Raw genomic sequence first — 18,214 nt, forward strand, 5'->3', positions numbered from 1 at the left:
CAATATCTTTCCACCCCAACCCTACCCCCACCAAGGCAGTGACGATCATCAACCGTCCCTTAATAAAGGTCAAAGCATTGTAGACAAACACCTCCCCCCAATTAAATGTAAAACACAATGTGTTTGTTATTTTCCACCGCTATTTCTAGGAATGGTGGAGTGTTACATTGTGTTTTCCATTTAATGATCACTTAATTAATATAAACTTTCACAAGTTTGAGCCAGTACCCTTCCAATACATAGCCTCCCCCTCCCCTAGACCACTAAGAGGCCGCTGCAGCTAAACTCAACTTACCCCCTCTCCCTTACTCCCCCTACCATACCCCCTCTCCTCTCCCTTCCTCCCCTTACCTTACCCCTTCTCCTCTCCCTTAATCCCCTCTTGGAGCCAGACTATTTAAGTTGGAAAAATGTCGATGCATGTTACCTGATAATGATGATGATCAGCATCAAAACCATTGTTGTGAAATATTAAATCTTTATTATGGAAATGTTAAGTTTCATTTACCCTTATAACATGAAAGGAAACAAGTTCGTAACCACTCCTTCACTCAGGTGTTTTAACGAATACCAGTGACTCTCATGAATTGTATTCACACACACACACTGGTTGGCCAGAATTTCTCCTATGCCAGGGACCTGTCAGTACCACACAGAAATTAAAAAATAAATAAAAAAGGACACCAGTCCATGCTCACTATCACTCGGGTGTGTTTGGAAACAGTGACCTTTGTGAATCATACTTGCTGGCATGCTCAAGGTTTGCAAGGATTACTACTATAACAGGGACCTGTCAATCGCTAAGGGAGGTGGTAGGTATCAGGAATAAGGTTAAAGCCCAGAATAAAACTGACACCAGGTGTTTCGACTGCCAAGCAAATGTCTGCAGAGAAGAATGACATGTCTGGTGCAGAATGTATGATAAAGGGATAAGTAGGGTATGGAAGAGGGGTGGGGAAATGGGTAGTTTGATAACAGGTAAGGGGGAGAGAGGTTAAAAAGCCAATAGGAGTATCAGAGGTTCAGTGGTGATGGCGGAGAAGCAAGCACAGTGAAGGACAAAGGTGGGTAAGGAAGACGTGGGAACCAATGGGAGAGTAAGGCCTCTACATTTCAAAACACACTTTTGAGGGGTGCAAGGCTGAGGAAGATATGGTTAGTGGGAGGAGAAATTGGGGATGTTGGAAGGTTTTAATTGTAATTCTTATTAAATTAAATCCTTATTCATCAAAGAGCAGCACTTGCCACTATCGATGTAGTCAAAACAAAAACATAGAAATGCATTCATTACCATGGTAAAGAGATACACATGTATTATAATTACACTCTGGAGAAGTCCAGTTCAAAATATTCACTTAAAGAACACAAGGGATTTGAGATCAACCCATCTTCAATTACGTTTTTGAATCTATTATAGCTTATCTGTCTTGAAGTATGGGGAAGATTGTTAAACAATTTTATGGCAAGGTTATCTGACTGGTTTATGATTTTGGACAATCTGCATTGGGTAACGTCTGACATATTTCTTGACCTTGTATTGTGGCTTTGTATATTGCCTCTTAATACAAAGTTATTTACATTATCTTTTACTGGAATTAAGCACTGCCATCACTCTTAGCCTGACAAATAGTGGATGACAGTGATCATGATGGCCAGAGCTGGTTATAATCCTAACTGCTTTCTTTTGTAAAATAAGCAGAGCTTTTGTGTCACTTGCATGTTCCCAAAGCCTTGGGCCATAGCTTATGTGACTTTAGAAAAAGGCAAAATAGGCACGTCTCAAATGTTCCTTAGAAACACAGCTTGTAAGTCTCCTGATTAGGAAGAGATTCTTGGAAAGTATTTTGGAGATTGCAATTATGAATATTCCAGGGAAGATTAAAGTCAATAAAAAACCCTAGGAGTCTGCCAGAGCTTTGAGCATTACCAGCACTTCTAAGGTCACATAGAAGATATTGTGTTTTTTCACAATTAAGCAAGGGAAACAAGGCTAGGGAAAAATCTATACCATACAATGTGTGAGCCATATAGTAAAGGGGAAGGATTTTTATTTATTTGGAAATAGAACTACATGCAGCAGTAACTTGCCAATTTAAGGGGGAGCATGTAACAATAGACAAATAAGGTTACATACAGGATTCGTCCGGAAAATAAGTGTACTGACTCCTGGGCTGGGCGCGCCACTCCAGGCGCGCCCAGCACCGCTCTGACGGGCTGCGATTGGAGGGGGGTACGTTGGCAAGCGACGCTGAAAAAGGCAGTCGGCTCTGAGCTGTGGTGTAGTGAGGAGCTCTGTTAACGCGAACCTCCACGCTCGACCCACGTCACGGAACGCGATGCCGAAGTTTTTGGAGCAGCGTTATTCCATCAAATTTGCGGTAAAGCTTGGGAAATCGTCTACCAAAACTGTCGGTATGATTAACCAGGCTTACGGGGAGTCAGCCATGTCCAGAAACATGATCTTTCGGTGGCACAAGATGTTCGTGGAGGGCAGAGAAGAGGTCGACGACGAGTCTTCGAGAGGTTCCCGATGATGCCTTCGCGGGAGCGTTCCAGGAATGGGAACGCCGCTGGAACAAGTGTATCGACTCACAAGGGTCCTATTTTGAGGAATATTAGCTTAAGATATGTAAAAGTGTAATAAATTTTTTTTCCTGAGCTCAGTACACTTATTTTCCGGACGAACCCTGTACATACAAAAACAACAAACATTAACAATAAACAACATAAATAACAAAGATCTTTTTTTCTAATCTAGTTATGGAGAGACAGGAAGGAGCAAAGTCAGTAAAAAAGTTGGGAGATAAGTAAAAATGGATCAATGGAGTTCAACAAAGAGGAGAGGCAAAAGAAAAGAGGCCGTTTAATTAGTGATAGCTTGAGAGTGGGCATGTGAAGTAATGAGTGTGCGTGGGTGGGTTGTGGCAGTACTCTTTAAGTTGATAAGGGAGAGCAGGTTGGGGCAGCCAATGAGAGAGTTAATAGTGTTATAAATGAACTTGAAATCAGATTTTACCGTTTGGTTAGGAAGGTTAGAGGTGGAAAGTGAAGACAAAATTACATCTTTGGACACATTACAGAGATTGGGGGCCAAGTATTCTACTAATTAAATGAAGAAATCAGATACCTGATGATGATGCTTGAGCGTTGAAACCGGTTGTACGTGAATAAAGGACAGTGGAAAGATACATTGTATTCTTCATTTAATTAAAATGAATTTCCACGAGGTTGAGCCGGGAACAATTTAAGTATTCTACTATTTTTGTGAAGAAAATAGTAATGCTGTGGAGTGCAGCCAAGTTGATAGACGCTGACATTGACCAGATGGGTGTGCAATAAGTTATGAGCAGTGAGAAAATTGAGGAAAAATATGAGTACAGTGCTTGGAGATCACTTATTTCTGATAAGCAGTAGAGAAGGCCTAATAGAGACATATATAGATTTATTTCTGACTGTTTGAAAGTGGCCATTAAGTTTAAAATCTGTTAAAATTCCAATATTCTCATCTGATGACAAGCGATTCAGAGGGATGGAGTTGATGGTATATTTAAAGTGAATAGAGTATTTTTTAACAAAATTGACATTACGTTAAATTTCATCATATTCAATTTAAGTTTACAAGTATTAAACCATTCAGAAGTTTGATCAATTGCATGTCCAAATAGTATGAGAACAATAAAGAATAATGGATTAGCAGTAGCAGCTTAGGTGTTTAGCTACTGAGTTTTCACCATCTTGTTCAGCTGCCAGAGGTGTGCTGAGTTAACAAATTTTTCAGGGATGGTAATATTTGTGATGAAGGAAAGATGCAAAAAAAGAACTTCAGCATGAATCTCTCCTCCAATAATCCTTTGGTTGTTCTCTCCTCCTTCCCAGCATTTGGGTATATGTATATATATATATATAGAAACCGATATAAGGAAAAGGGATAAGAACACACATAAAGGACACAGGAGAGGTGGGTAAGGCGGAATCAAGCAGATTACGAATGCAAAAATATTTCCTATACCGGGATTTGAACTCCGGATCTTTACACTTGACGGGTGGAGGCTCATAACCACTTGAGCTATCCAGGAAACGTAATATGCACTGAGATCTGCGATGCTTTATGCAACCAAGTGACCCGATTCTTTGGCCAAGAGATGGCGTTAGGGAGCTGTTTCACCCACTAAAGGAGAAATAGACAAGACACACAGAGGAAAAGATAGTAGTAAAGGAATCAAACAACATCATAAAGGATAAGAACAGTGTGTTTCGTGGCACGCATAGCCAGAAAAAGAGATGAGCCACATTGGCCTAATATACATTCTGTTTCTATATAAATGAGTATTTGTTCGCCGTTTGGCAGAATTTCGTGTTTGAATGTCTGTATGTACATATATATATATATATATATATATATATATATATATATCCCTCCCCGGACTACAACCTTGACGTGGTGGAAGGGCTTGTGCGTTCCGATAACCCCTAGAGCTGTGCTGGCGGGAGTAATAAAAATTGCTCCTGGTAGGGTCACCCATGCCAGATAGGTCGAAGGTTAGGAGCCAGACGAAAGGTAGTCCACGCAGCGTCTGTTCCTCAGTGAGGCGGCTGCAATGGCGTCTGACCCCAGTGGGGCGGCCAGTAAGTGATGGTGTCACGTTAAAAACACTATTGAGGAAGGCAACGGGAAACCACCTCAATTATCATTCCCAAGAAAAAATATGATGGACAATAGAGATATTTTGAGTCCTGGCAACCACGGGGCTCGGCCGAAGCGGCCGTGTGTCGTGCCCGGCAGCGGGAGAGGCAAGGCTTCCGCGGTCGTCATCCCACGAAACCCTTGCAAGGGAAAACCAGCAGCAGCAGGACAGAAAACGCAGGAGAAGAAGACCAAATTAGTTAGAATAGGAACGTGGAATGTTAGGACAATGATGAGGACAGGGAAATTGGAGAATGTTAAGCGAGAAATGGAAAGGGGAAATATAGATATTTTAGGTCTATGCGAGGTGGGATGGAAAGATAGCGGGGATTTCTGGAGTGATAAGTATAGAATAATATACAGCGGTGGGGACGAGAGCCAACGAGGGGTTGCCATAGTATTAAATGAAGAGGTAGGAAGAAGCGTAGTCAACATAGAGCAGGTAACGGATAGAATACTACTAGTGGAGATAAAAGCAGAACCGACGAACTTAGTTATTATTCAGGTATACATGCCACCGAGCAACCATAAGGAAGAAGAGGTCGATAGGATATACGATCAGTTAGAGGACATGATCGCGTGTGTTCCTGCAGGGAAACATTTGATAGTGATGGGGGATTGGAATGCGACAGTAGGCGAAGGAAGAGATGGTGATGAGGTGGGGGACTACGGTTTAGGCACGAGAAATGACCGTGGGGAGAAAGCAGTTGAGTTCTGCAGGAGACAGGGGTTAGTCATCACCAACACTTGGTTTAGACACCACAAAAGATGCAGGTATACATGGAAAATGCCAGGTGACTCAGGAAGATATCAGCTAGATTATATCCTGGTTAGACACAGGTTTAGGAACAGTGTGATAAATTCCCACAGCTTCCCGGGAGCGGATGCGGACTCAGACCACAATTTAGTTGTTATGAAATGTAGCGTACGTTTCAAAAAGATAAGGCAGGGGCGGCGAGTTAGAAAATGGAATGTAGAAGCATTAAATGGGTTGAAAAGGAAGGAATACAAACAGGCGGTAGAGAAAATCATGGAGGATGGTAAAGAGCTAAGTACTGTCGAAGAAAAATGGGAAAGTTTCAAGAAAGGGTTGTCTAAAGCCGCAAAAGACACTATTGGAACCGTTAACGCTAAAAGGACTAGGAAACCATGGATCACGGATGAGATGATTACAAAGATGGATGAGCGGCGAAAATGAAAGAATGTAAATACAGAGTTAGGCAAAATGAAGTACAAAGAATTGAACAATAAATTGAGGCGGGCAACAAATAAAGCAAAAGAAGCCTGGTGGAAGACGCAGTGCGAGGATATGGAAAGTCTGCAGAGGAAGGGTGAAATCGGTATGCTGTACAGCAAAGTTAAATCGTTATTGGGAAGTAAGAAAGGAAGAGCTATGCTAACAGTTAGAGATAAGGCGGGTAAGGTAATAGTTGACGCAGGAAAGATCCAAGAGAGATGGAAGGAGTACATAGAAGAACTGTATGGTAAAGAACTCAGATCAACAAAGTTAGACATTGAAAAGGAACATGACGTGGAGGAGGACAGCTTAGGTCCAGGCATACTAGACCATGAGATAGAAAGGGCATTAAGGGAGATGAAACTAAATAAGGCCGTGGGGGTAGATAACATTCCCGTGGAACTTTTAAAATGCTTAGGAAAATGTGGGAGGAAGAGGCTATATGGGCTGATCCGTAGTATTTATGAGGAGGGAATCTGGCCGGAAGACTTTGTGAGATCAGTTTTAGTTCCTATTCCGAAAAAGGTAAAGGCCACGTCATGTGAGGACTATAGGACAATTAGTTTGATATCCCACGCAGCTAAAGTTGTTCTCAGGATCATAAACAAAAGGATAGAGAGTAGGGCAAATGATTACTTAGGGGATGATCAGTTTGGGTTTAGGAAGGGGAGAGGTACGCGTGATGCCATTGCAGTAATGAGATTATTAATCGAGAGGAATATAGAACACAACCAGGACGTATTTGCCTGTTTCGTAGATTTCGAGAAAGCGTTTGATAGAGTGAATTGGGAAAAACTAATGAGTGTATTGCAGAAAATAGGAATAGATTGGAGGGAAAGGAGGCTAATCCGCAACCTGTACATGTCTCAGAGTGCTCAGGTCCGCGTGGGAAACGGGGAGTCAGGATGGGCAGTGTTAGGAAGGGGTGTAAGGCAGGGTTGCCCATTATCACCGTTGCTGTTCAACCTGTATGCAGAGGAAATGATCAAAGAGGCATGGGAAGAACTCGAGGTAGGAATGAAAGTGGGCGGGGGATTCGTAAAATCAGTTAAGTTTGCTGATGACCAAGCTTTAGTTTGTCAGTCAGCCAAGGGGCTGCAAGCATTGCTGAGTGAATTGGAAATTCAGTGCGACAGGTATGGGATGAGAATCAATATTAATAAAACAAAGGTTATGCGATTTTCTAGAAAGAAAAAGGCTAAGCTTAACATTAAAATAGGAGGGCAAAAACTAGAGCAGGTAGAACAGTTTACGTATCTCGGCAGTGTTTTGGACCAACACGGTCAAAGTAGTAGGGACGTAAGGAGAAGAATTGCGCTAGGCAAAGAGGCTTTTACAAGGAGGAAGGAGTTAATGACGGGGACGTTGAGTAAGGATGTTAAGAAAAGACTCGTAAAAACTTTGATATGGAGCGTAGCTATGTACGGCGCGGAAACGTGGTCATTGAAGCAGGAGGATAGACGTAGACTGGAAGCTTTTGAAATGTGGGTCTGGAGAAGAATGGAGAAGGTGAAATGGACAGAGAAGAAAACAAATGAGGAAGTACTTGGTATGGTGGGCGAAGAGAGGGGTTTGTTGGGAGCAATCCTATGGAGGCAGGAAAAGTGGATGAAGGGGGTGTTGACCGGCAGTGGGATGTTGAAGACTGTAATAGAGGGTAGAATGTTGGGCAAAAGAGGAAAGGGAAGGAACAGGATAGGGATGTTGGACGGGATGAATGGAGGAAGGAAGTACTCAGAGATGAAGAGGGAACTGATATAGAGTAGGATGATGGATTTTGTGTTTTGTTAGGAGTAATAAAATATTTGTTTGGTAGTTGTGTCCATCCAAAAACCTACCTTAACCGGTAGATTACCTTAAAAAAAAAAAATATACATATATATATATATATGTATATATATATATATGTATATGTATATATATATATATATATATATATATATATATATATATATGTATATATATAGTCATTACTTGAGTCATTACTTCTATATCTTTAGATGAAGACGGATTGTTTCCGTCGAAATATCAAGAAATAACGTGTGAGTGTTCTTCCTTTATTTTGTATTTCTATATTGTGTGTTACTGTGTATTGTGTTATTCGGCACTTCCGTGTTACGTCTACGAAAGCATATATATATATATATATAATATATATATATCCCCAAATGCTGGGAAGGAGGGGAGTGGGAGTGTGTATGTATGTGTGTGTATTAATATATGCTTTCGTAGACGTAACACGGAAGTGCCGAATAGTACAATACACAGTAACACACAATATAGAAACACAAAAAAAGAAGAACACTCACACGTTATTTCTTGATATTTCGACGGAAACAATCCGTCTTCCTCTGAAGATATAGAAGTAATGACTGCTGGAGTTGTTGAGGTGAGGGGTGCGAGAGAAAGGGAAGGGGGCCAGGAGAAGGGGAGAACGGGAGGCGAAGGAGGGGTGAGGGTGGGCTTCCACAAAGTAACAATTTTAGGCCACTCCCATCAGTGAACGACATTGAGGCCCGGATGCTGATAGGCCATACAGATGTAAATGAATGCCATTTCAAGTGTTTTTAATTGTATAGGGTTATCGGATGTGGGAAGGGAGGCCAGGACGGATACATTGTAGCACAGGTTGAAAGGGGTATTGTGATGGGAAGCATGTTTAGGGATGGGGAGACCCGCGGACGGGGAGGAGGGATTGCACGAGGCGCGGTGGTTATTAATCCTAATGTTAAGTGGTGTGGAACATTGGCCTATGTAAAATGACGGGCAGAGTTTACAGGTAAGAAGATAAACTACATTCTTGGAAGTGCAAGAGGAATAGGGGAAGGGCGGGAGAGAGTTAAATGGTGGGATGGAGTGGGGTGGAGTGGTGAAAATAGGGCAGGTTTTGCATCTTGCTCGATGACATGGAGTGGGTATGGCTCTGGGGGTGTGAGGGGATTTTGAGAGCGGCCTGGTGGATTTGAGGATATCTGCTAGGTTGGCGGGACGTTTGAAGGTGACAGAGGGGCATTTGGGAAGAAGGTTGGAGGAAGTGTTGTGATTTTTGAGGATGGGGAATAGGTCTTTGAGGATGAATTTGAGAGACTGAATGCCTGGGAAGTAGGTAGTACAGATTGAGAGAGGCTGAGAGTCTGTGGTTGAGGCAGGCTTGGGGGTGTAGGAATGTTTAAGTATTTTTTTATGGAGGAGGGAATCAGGGTATCCTCGTTGGAGGAGGGAGTGGTGAAGGTTGTTGAGGTATTTCTTAAGGGATTCGGGATGGTTGCAAATGCGGTGACCGCGGATAGAGAGGGAGTAAGGGAGGGAGTGCTTGGTATGGGAGGGGTGACAACTGCTGTAATGAAGGTATTGCTGCTTATTAGTGGGTTTGGTGTGAACAGAGGTAAGGAATTTGTTATTGCTGAGGGTAATATTAACATCGAGGAAGGTAATCTGAGAGGATGAAATGGTCGAGGTGAAAGACAGAGATGAGGAATCGTTGAGTTGGGAGATGAAGGAATTGAGGGAATCTATGCTGCGTGGCCATAGTAGAAAGATCCTGTGGCTCCGATACATTGACGACATCTTTCTCACATACAAGACGGAAAAAATCACAGAGGACAGAGTCATGAAGAGAAATTAAGTCAAAGAAATGTTCATGTTGTGAGGCCAGTTGTGTTTGACATGATACAATCACCTGGAAGTGTGTTCTCAGAACCCCTAGCAGTAGGCACACTCAGTTGATGGAAATGTGGATAGTGGCTCTGAGGTAAAAGACACACTGAACATTTGAAAAGAAATCATGCATGAAAATTATTTTTGATACCTATAAATCTAATATTATTGGCTAAAATTGGTTGTCTAGGATGATTTTGAAAAAAAGAAGTCATCTTCAGGCTAGGCCCAATCATGATTTAGTGAGAAATTTCAGCTCAGTCAGGGGAAGAGAAAGCATCTGGATGATTTAGCAGAGTGAGTACAAATTGGATGGCTGATTGGGCATAAAGATATGGTAAAACAAACAGTAAATGCCAGTTTATTGCATCTGAGAGCACAATTGGACAAAGAAAAGATGTTTGATACACTACCCTTGGCTTATGTCAAGACAAAACCATGTATTTACCACACCCTACTAATATACCTCATGGTATTTAGCACCCAGAATATGCCGATTGTGCGTTTCGAGATCACAAATGACACGTAAGCATTAAAACCCTAAGTCGATAATATGAATGAGTGGAAAATTACCAAGTTTCTGTTATTTATGACACGGATGTTACATCACTTCAAAAAATATAACGATATTTCCACCATTTATGTTTTAATGAAGAGGCAGCAATTATTTAGCGTATGAATACACATGTAAAAACAAAGACAATAACGGGATTATAAATTGTTCATCATATAACTTATAATAACATGTAGAAATGTATATAAATTCACATTAAATTCTTTTTTATCGCAATGTATAATCATCGCAGATATGCAACAGAGACAAAAATATTAACATAATCTATATATATTAAAACATATCCCGCGTATACTTGGCTTATACAGTTAATATATTTCCAGTCCATGGTAAAGGATTATCACCATCTTCCAGTATCACATATTTCAACAAATGGGGTAATGTCATGGTAAGAATTAGGTAAATCACTTTTGGTAAGGGTGGGGTAGAATAGACGTTTCCTGACGACCAAAACGGAAGAGGCCACAACCAAAGACCTCTGCGACTCCCATCGCGTATATGATGAGAGATCGTTGCCAATAAAAAAAGCCAGTCTATCCTCTTCCAAATCGCATGCAGCTTATGCGTGAACTGAAGTACTTTAACCACAACACGTACAAGTAATGTGATAATGATAACTAAAGTAGTGCAATGCATGAAGGGCCGACTTGAAAGTCTAACGGCATCCTGAAATCGAAAATATATAAGTTACAAAATAAACCTTAAACATTAGCTAGGTTACATTGGCATATTTACTAATTAAAACGTACTAAAAATGTACCAATTACTTGACAGCGGATAAATTTGGAATTAGATAATTATAAATAGAACTAAAACTGAGTTTCATGATAAAACTTTTCCAGCCGTTAATGTTATTTTTACCTTAACATACAGCGACCGCGCGGAGATGAAATGATCGGCATCGATCGCTGAAGCAAAGAATGCACAGAAAAGAGATTCTATAATTCTATTTTTTAAATTATACTCCGAAGTGACGATATACCAAGAAAAGAATCCGATTAGACCGTGGGTTAAATTATCACAAATAGCTCTAGGGAAGTCACTGCGCAAAACTGGAACACAAAAATCTCCAGTTAAAGCAACCGCGCCAAGTGTAAACGATAATATCAACCCATTCATTCTACTTCCACACGGCAACCAAAATTATGGACAATTAAAAACAAGGCGTTTCATAACCAAGTCATGAGGAAGATGAAAAGAGAAATAGCATTATCAAAATGTCACATTAGTCACAACATGTTAATATTGCCGTTTAATAACACGCACTTGGAATGTCACTTCTTCCATTTACCATATCAAGTGTCACAGTGTAGCCACCACTTGGAATTTGTTTCCGAAAAAGAGGATATTTCGGGCAACTACCTCAAAACCCAGAGAAGAGAGCGATGGGTGCTTTGAGACGAGCCAAATCAGCAAAATTAAAAACATGAGCATAGCGAAATTTTGTAGAGCGTCATGGGTCCAATCACTGTCTCCCTGAGTGTGATCAAATTAAAAGCTTTGTATATCACGAAGACGTTGTCATGCCCTGCCCTCTCCCTTCTCGGATGACACTCCAACCCTCTACGTTCTTCACCCAGATTAGGTTCAGAATGGTTCATCTTGCTAGATGGTGTCGAATTATGACCTTCATGATCGTTCCCTCTTCTTGAAAGCAATTTAATCCGAGGTGCTCTCAAGGAATGCCATATTTTTGTGCTTAATTGAATGGAATATTTGTCCAATCCAAAAATCAACGACTTATAAGTTCTCTCAACACAATATCGGCGGTTCTACTGTAAACATATGACAGTACAATCTTATCCTAACGAAACTTATCAAGGGACAAAAAGAATTACAATAATACCATTAGCATAATTTCAAGTAGCTAATAGCAAAATCTATTTTCCACCATGCACAAGTATTACCTTCAGGCACACCAAGAAGTAATACACTACTACAGAAAACCTAAGAGTTTCTTATACCTCTTATGCATGATGGTTTGACAGAGGTAGTAACATATGATTATGGTGTCTAAGAAATGTAGAGCTTGAGAGCCCCTTGTATTTTCATTCTTTTTTGCTTTTCAAGTTCAGACAGATACCATAACAAAGCAGCTATTCTGAAAGCCTAAAACTATTCTAAATGCCACTATTCATCCTGTAAAAGGAAGTTTTTCATATAATAATGAGATGCGATGAGGTGGTTGAAAGAATCATAAATTATTACCTGTTTCAGTGACATACCACAGCATCTCTTTGTGGAATGCATTAGGTTAAGTATTGAGAGAAAGTTTATAGAAATAGAGATCAACTTTCACAGCTGTCTTGTGAGAACAAGATTTTTACCTTGTCCACAGAGATGTAAGCAATACTTCCATCTCATTGTGGAAGGAGGAAATCCTCAAGTTCAAGATAAAAAAGACAAGTAAAAGCCAAAACTCATGAGCCTATATTCTAATTTTTCTAATGAACAATTGGCTATCAAAGGATTGGCTATAATTGGATATATATCATTGATATATATCTCCATCCTCTCTGTATCGAGATCAAAATACGATTTTCCTTGATGCTCTGCGAGAGTACATATAATCAATAATTGAGTAACCAGTTGTATATTTATGAGGTGGATGGCTCCGATACTTTGCCGAGTCTGCTAATACCAACTTGAACTCCTTAGATTCTTCTAACCCATTTTAGTGGTTAAACAATCTGTACATCCAAATATACAGCAGAGCCTTGATTGTGATCTCCCCACCACTGTGACATTCATTGAACACCGGCTCTGTCTCTGATGACATTAAAATCATCATGGAGAATGCTTAACTTAAGATTTGGTGGAATTATTTCTTTTCTATTGCCAGGTAACTGTTAGTGGCAAAGTTTATGATCACCTTTGCCTTCTATTTTCCAAACTCTGCATCACCTGAAATGAATCATGTGAAAGAGATGGTTAACAAGTCAAGTATCAGAACTACTATTTTCCCCTAGGGTAATCTGTTAAACTAACAGTCCACACCATGGTTTAGGCATGGGGGTTGTGCCCCTCTACCCTAAAGTCAATTTATGCTTCTGGAAAATCTTGAAATGATTGATGATTTTTCATTTTAACTCCAGTTAGATCCCTTCACATGGAATCGATTCATACAAATAGATGGCGTTTAGGTAAGGATTTTCAACAGGGTATAGTTCTACAGTATGGTTGATGAAAGAATTTACATTTCGTATGTTGAATATGCCAGTTGGAATTTCCACTAAATCCTCATTATTTTATAATTTTTACTATAGAAATTCCCCGAGTATCCCAAACTCACCACATTCTATCGAAATTCATACTCATTCTGGCATACCCAAGTACCACCCTATAGAACGACAATTTGGGAAACATGCTACCAACATTCACAAGAAAAAAAATAATAATAAAGAAGTACATTTGCAGTGTTTTTTCCCATCTATCCTAGTGGCAGGATTAAAGAGACAAGACAATACACAATGCAATGCTAGAAATATTAACATATTGATTCATATGGTATTCTGATGTTAATCATTTAAAAGTCCCAATAAGTAAGCACCAGTCACTAGAAGTAGCACCCCCCTTTCCATGAAATTAATGCCCGTGCACTTTGCCTAATTGTGCTTATTAAATGAGCCAAAATCTCTAGCATTGTGATGCTTTTTTCCTTAATATATTCTTAAAACCATGATAGTTAAGATGGAAGCTAATTTGTACTGAAATGGGATTGCCAAGAGATTTTATTATCCCTTAAGCATGAACTTTAAAAAGTTTTTTGGTAAAATTTTTGTTCCTATTGTATTTTTTATAATCAACCAAACACAATCTTATACCATCATTTAAGTAATAGTTGGTACTTTGGTTTATTCATAAATGAAAGATTGATCAGACTCATTCTTCACTTCAGACAATATGTAGAATATATTTGAAAGCAAAACAGTATCCTTAAGATAATTTTAGAAGGTTGGTTGGAACATGGTTGGGAGGAACTCCAAGCTCAAGAATGGATTACATCAACAGGGTCTTGCATTATAAGGCTGGAGGAGAGACAGAGGAAAGAGAAGGCCAGCTGGCAATAGAAGGAAGGCTTGTAAACTATTCAATTGAATAATGACTTTAGATATTGATAGATTAAGTTTTTTAGCAAAATTAAGTCACAGTGTTATTTAAAAAAATGTGTATCCAGGAGCAACTTGAATGCCTGCAGAAATAGAGGGTGGCTACAACAAGCTGTTTAATGATTAAGTGCCCTTACTAATAATAATATTGGTTGGTGAACAATGGGTTAGCATATACATGCATGATTATAACATCTTTTACAATAACATTAGTGTATCAAAAGATGTTGCAGTTTTATTATATCCTGTATTTATTTGTCTATCGTTTAGAATTCAAAACGTTAACAGTTAACCTGGTCCCTTGTTTTGTGCATTAATATCCAATGATTTCAATTAAAAACAGAAAATTGTAATCTCATAATAAATATTCAATGAAATACCCTTTATCATTAACTTATGAATACAATTCACGATCATTGTAGAGGTGCATACATTCAGCTAAATGAAGTCTGATTGAGAAATTTAAATGCTCACATCAACCCAAAAACATTACATCTTTTGAAAAACCTGTGCAGATATGAAACAAACAGAAATGAAGTGTTGTTTTTAAAACAGTACACCATGTACATGCATTAACAGAAGACTTATGTAAACACATATTTGGAATGCAGGAATAATGTACTATAAGTGTGTTCAAATGTGTATAATCACCATGTTAAATGAAAGCACAATAGCTAATGGAAAAAGTTTGCATGCGACAGGAAATGATGAACTTAAGAAAATAAGCAACACCAAGGAAACAAAGCGCGAATGTCGCACAGTCAAAAATAGTTAAGTAAGTTAGAGATGTTGCAAAATTTAAATAAACCAAAGCAGATGCATAGTTAACCAGCTCTGATGCACCAAGAGTCAATCCTGACCAAGTTGTCATACATATGAAACTTTTTAGCACAGAATGACTATCACTTTCTCTTAGGGCATAAGTTATATTGGACCAAATATTCACCAATAGAGGTAGACTTAGCTTTGAAATAAACTGGGAACTCTGCTCATGCCGGGTACATGCCAAGGTTGACAAATAACTTATGGAAAGCAATAAACTCAATTTGATCACTCTTGGTGACTAAACTTAAGCTTTAAATACACAATTCAATAAATTGTGATTAATTAACTTAAACTTAATTTCACTATCTCAAACATTGCCTCTATTTCATGGATTTCCCATTAATTTCATATTTTCGCACAACTGCCAGACAAATACTTATGATAACATTATACTAATGAGTTTCAATCAACATTGATAAACATCCTTCAACAAAGAATTCAAGGCCGTCATAAAGGAATATTAGGCGACAAAAAAACTTAAAAGACTTCTTTCACTAACATAGTCTTATATTTTTTCAATTCTTCATAACAATAAAACAGTGAATCTTAATGGATTATATTAAAAAATAATTATAAAAATTATATAAATCACTAGTAAAAAACTAGTAATTTGCATAACAAAACTAGGTGATTACACATGATGATTATTGAAGTTTTGAAACTTTAAAAATTTACATTATACCATCAATTTAACTAATGCAAACTTTGCACACACTTCTCACACTAGCGCTTCTCACAAGTGAAAGTTGCCACCTTAAAAAATGACAAATTCCAAGAGCATCTTCATTCACTTCACATAAAATTGGTCATAATTGCAATATCATTTCACTGATTGCAAAATAAAAGCCAGTCTTACACATCCGTTAATGGTAACCTAGGTACATTAATTGCTACGCGCATCATTCACTGTAGAAGGCACTGTAACTTCTAATCCATCAAGAGACTTGTTCATGATAATCTGGCAACCTAATCTGGATCTGAAAAGATAAAAATAATTAGTGACCTTACACACCTAGCGGCCTTCAAGAAATTAACATTATAAATGTTAAATAAATGAAATAATGTTTTGGTTTACATGGGTTATACAGAAATCTTTTAGAAATGCAACATGGGAGTACATTTTTAAGCAAACATATATTTGAGGACTTGGTTTACTAACTGGTTTTGCGGTTATATCATTTCATTCGCAAAAATAATACCATTTAACATTCGGTGGCCCGTAGCTATATATCACTCTCCTATTGCCAGGCAATTGTTGGATAAACTCAGGACTCATCGTTGGAGTCGATCAGGATAGTGCTACATTTCAAGGCCTGGGTTGCCCACATACATTTGCATAATTATACAAAATATCTCACGGGTTGATATTGAGGTATTAGTACAACTACTCGAAGAAAATAATCTTCGGCAGAAAACTAAAAAATGAACTCTTCACTTATGGGGGAATACTATTGGCAAATGTGTAGCAGTACACACATTTTTATTCTAGACAGTAATAAGATCAATTTTATTTAGCTACCGAAACGGGTAAAGTTAGCATCTTACTACTTATGACATTAAAATTAATACATTGGATTACGGTACACTAGCCAACAGAGTGGTCGCGAAATTGAGGCAATCAGTTTTTACCTTCATTTGCTTCAATTTCTACTAATCTTAACACTTAAAATTACAAAAAAATCACATCATCTTACGTGTCTGTTAAATCATATGCCAGGTCTAACATATCCATTTCCTCATCAGTTGGTTTACCAGGTAGACGATCATAATCTTCTTTTTTCAATATTAGATGACATGTGGAGCAGGTTAAAGTTCCTTCACAAGCACCTAAAAATAAAGAACGACGTCAAGATATGGATTTTAGTTACAACAATTTTATATCAATAAATTCGAATGCCTACCGTAACCATCAAGATCAATCTCGTTGTTCACCACGATATCCAGTAGACTATCGCCTTCTTTTCCTTTCGCTTTGATTCGCTCCCCGTTTGCTTTGACAAACGTAACTTCAACCCTTAAATAAATAATCAAGACAATGCACGCTCAAAGGGACTTTATACTAAACACAAAGAATTCAAAGAGGCGGGTAGCAATCAAAACTTACTCTTCCTTTTTTAATTGTGGCTGGGTAACTGATACATTACGTGATAACAATGAACTAGAAGACTTCAAGGCGGATTTACTAGATAAATGGCTTGAAGCCCTCCTCGATATTATTCCTCTAAATAACGCCAACTTCATCACTCCTGACACAGCCATCTCAAATCAGTGACTTCCCGTCTGATACAACCTCACGAATTTCAAAACTCTCCGAAGAATTGTGCAAACCTCGCTTACGAGATGATAGCCAGCATAGTAGCGACACCAACGTACAAATTTAGAACTATGAATGCGCCAATTTTAGCGGCCTTGGGTATAATGAGATAACTGTGATCGATGTCCAAAGGTCCATAAACGACATCATTTTAGCTGTCACAAGATAATTTTACCTCGGGAAATATTCTGTTCCTAGTTTTATAGTAATAATCGGAAAAGAGACGAGATAGCGTTATTTCTTCTTTTTCCATAAATATTCTCAATATTTACTGATATCATATTAATTAATTGTAACCCGTCTTGAGACTCCATACGTCTTTTAATATTCATATGGCTGATAATTTCTCCAGAAAAAAACCGTTTCCAAACCTTATTATGTAATTTTGCACATTTTTGCCGCGATTCAGACACGCAAAACAGTTCTGAAAATGTTGACATATATTTTCCGCGTCAGAATAACAAATTAAAAAGGATACTCGATGAACAGCGATAGTTGCCTTTCGGTGTTATTTCAGACATTTCATAACATTTCAGATTAAGGAATATCATTTAAGAGGTTTGCAACGGAAGATTCCCTCGGACACTATATCGCAAACAGGTATTGATGTCAGCCACCAGGAAATTGCTAATCTATAATTGTTAGTATAGTTCCAATCGTATACAAATTATTTTATTTCGTGCTTTTGGACCACTCACCACATTTATTGTTAAATGAATTTTACTGCAAACAAATACTTGAGAATAACTTTTGCATATACACGCATTTTACTTTTTTGCCATCAGAAGATAATATAAATAAGGGATGTTAAAAT

General features: G+C 38.6%; 2 protein-coding genes across 3 annotated transcripts; both read right to left on the reverse strand.

The window, feature by feature from the left end:
• Window positions 1-9,938: 9,938 nt before the first annotated feature.
• LOC139685590 (transmembrane protein 267) lies at window positions 9,939-11,574 on the reverse strand. 2 transcript variants are annotated; one of them, XM_071582544.1, is made up of 3 exons: window positions 11,419-11,574; window positions 11,014-11,204; window positions 9,939-10,818 (listed from the first exon to the last, which is right to left on the reverse strand). In XM_071582544.1, exons 1-3 carry the CDS (start codon window positions 11,444-11,446, stop codon window positions 10,453-10,455), a joined length of 585 nt encoding a protein of 194 aa, XP_071438645.1. In that variant the 5' UTR covers window positions 11,447-11,574; the 3' UTR covers window positions 9,939-10,452. The 2 variants fall into 2 exon arrangements, with proteins under 2 accessions (XP_071438645.1, XP_071438638.1); XM_071582537.1 differs by lacking the exon at window positions 11,419-11,574 and having other exon boundaries at window positions 9,940-10,818; window positions 11,014-11,409.
• Window positions 11,575-15,584: 4,010 nt separating this feature from the next.
• Window positions 15,585-17,435, reverse strand: Fdx2 (Ferredoxin 2). Its single transcript, XM_071582547.1, has 4 exons — window positions 17,191-17,435; window positions 16,988-17,100; window positions 16,781-16,913; window positions 15,585-16,063 (listed from the first exon to the last, which is right to left on the reverse strand). The coding sequence occupies exons 1-4, from the start codon at window positions 17,343-17,345 to the stop codon at window positions 15,970-15,972; spliced, it is 495 nt and encodes a 164-aa protein (XP_071438648.1). The 5' UTR covers window positions 17,346-17,435; the 3' UTR covers window positions 15,585-15,969.
• Window positions 17,436-18,214: the final 779 nt, after the last annotated feature.

The sequence above is a fragment of the Hetaerina americana genome, unplaced genomic scaffold (genome assembly GCF_022747635.1).
Source record: "Hetaerina americana unplaced genomic scaffold, ioHetAmer1.1.p SCAF_1, whole genome shotgun sequence".
NCBI classification, from domain to species: Eukaryota; Metazoa; Arthropoda; class Insecta; order Odonata; family Calopterygidae; genus Hetaerina; species Hetaerina americana.

Excerpts from the sequence above, each read along its gene's own strand:
- LOC139685590 (XM_071582537.1), bottom strand. The coding sequence starts at position 11,271 with ATGAATGGGTTGATATTATCGTTTACACTTGGCGCGGTTGCTTTAACT. Across the intron at positions 10,819-11,013 it reads CGCGGTCGCTGTATGTTAAG|GATGCCGTTAGACTTTCAAG; the intron begins GTAAAAATAACA and ends TTTCGATTTCAG.
- Fdx2 (XM_071582547.1), bottom strand. The coding sequence starts at position 17,345 with ATGGCTGTGTCAGGAGTGATGAAGTTGGCGTTATTTAGAGGAATAATA. Across the intron at positions 16,914-16,987 it reads GATTGATCTTGATGGTTACG|GTGCTTGTGAAGGAACTTTA; the intron begins GTAGGCATTCGA and ends CTTTATTTTTAG. Across the intron at positions 16,064-16,780 it reads GCATATGATTTAACAGACAC|ATCCAGATTAGGTTGCCAGA; the intron begins GTAAGATGATGT and ends TTATCTTTTCAG.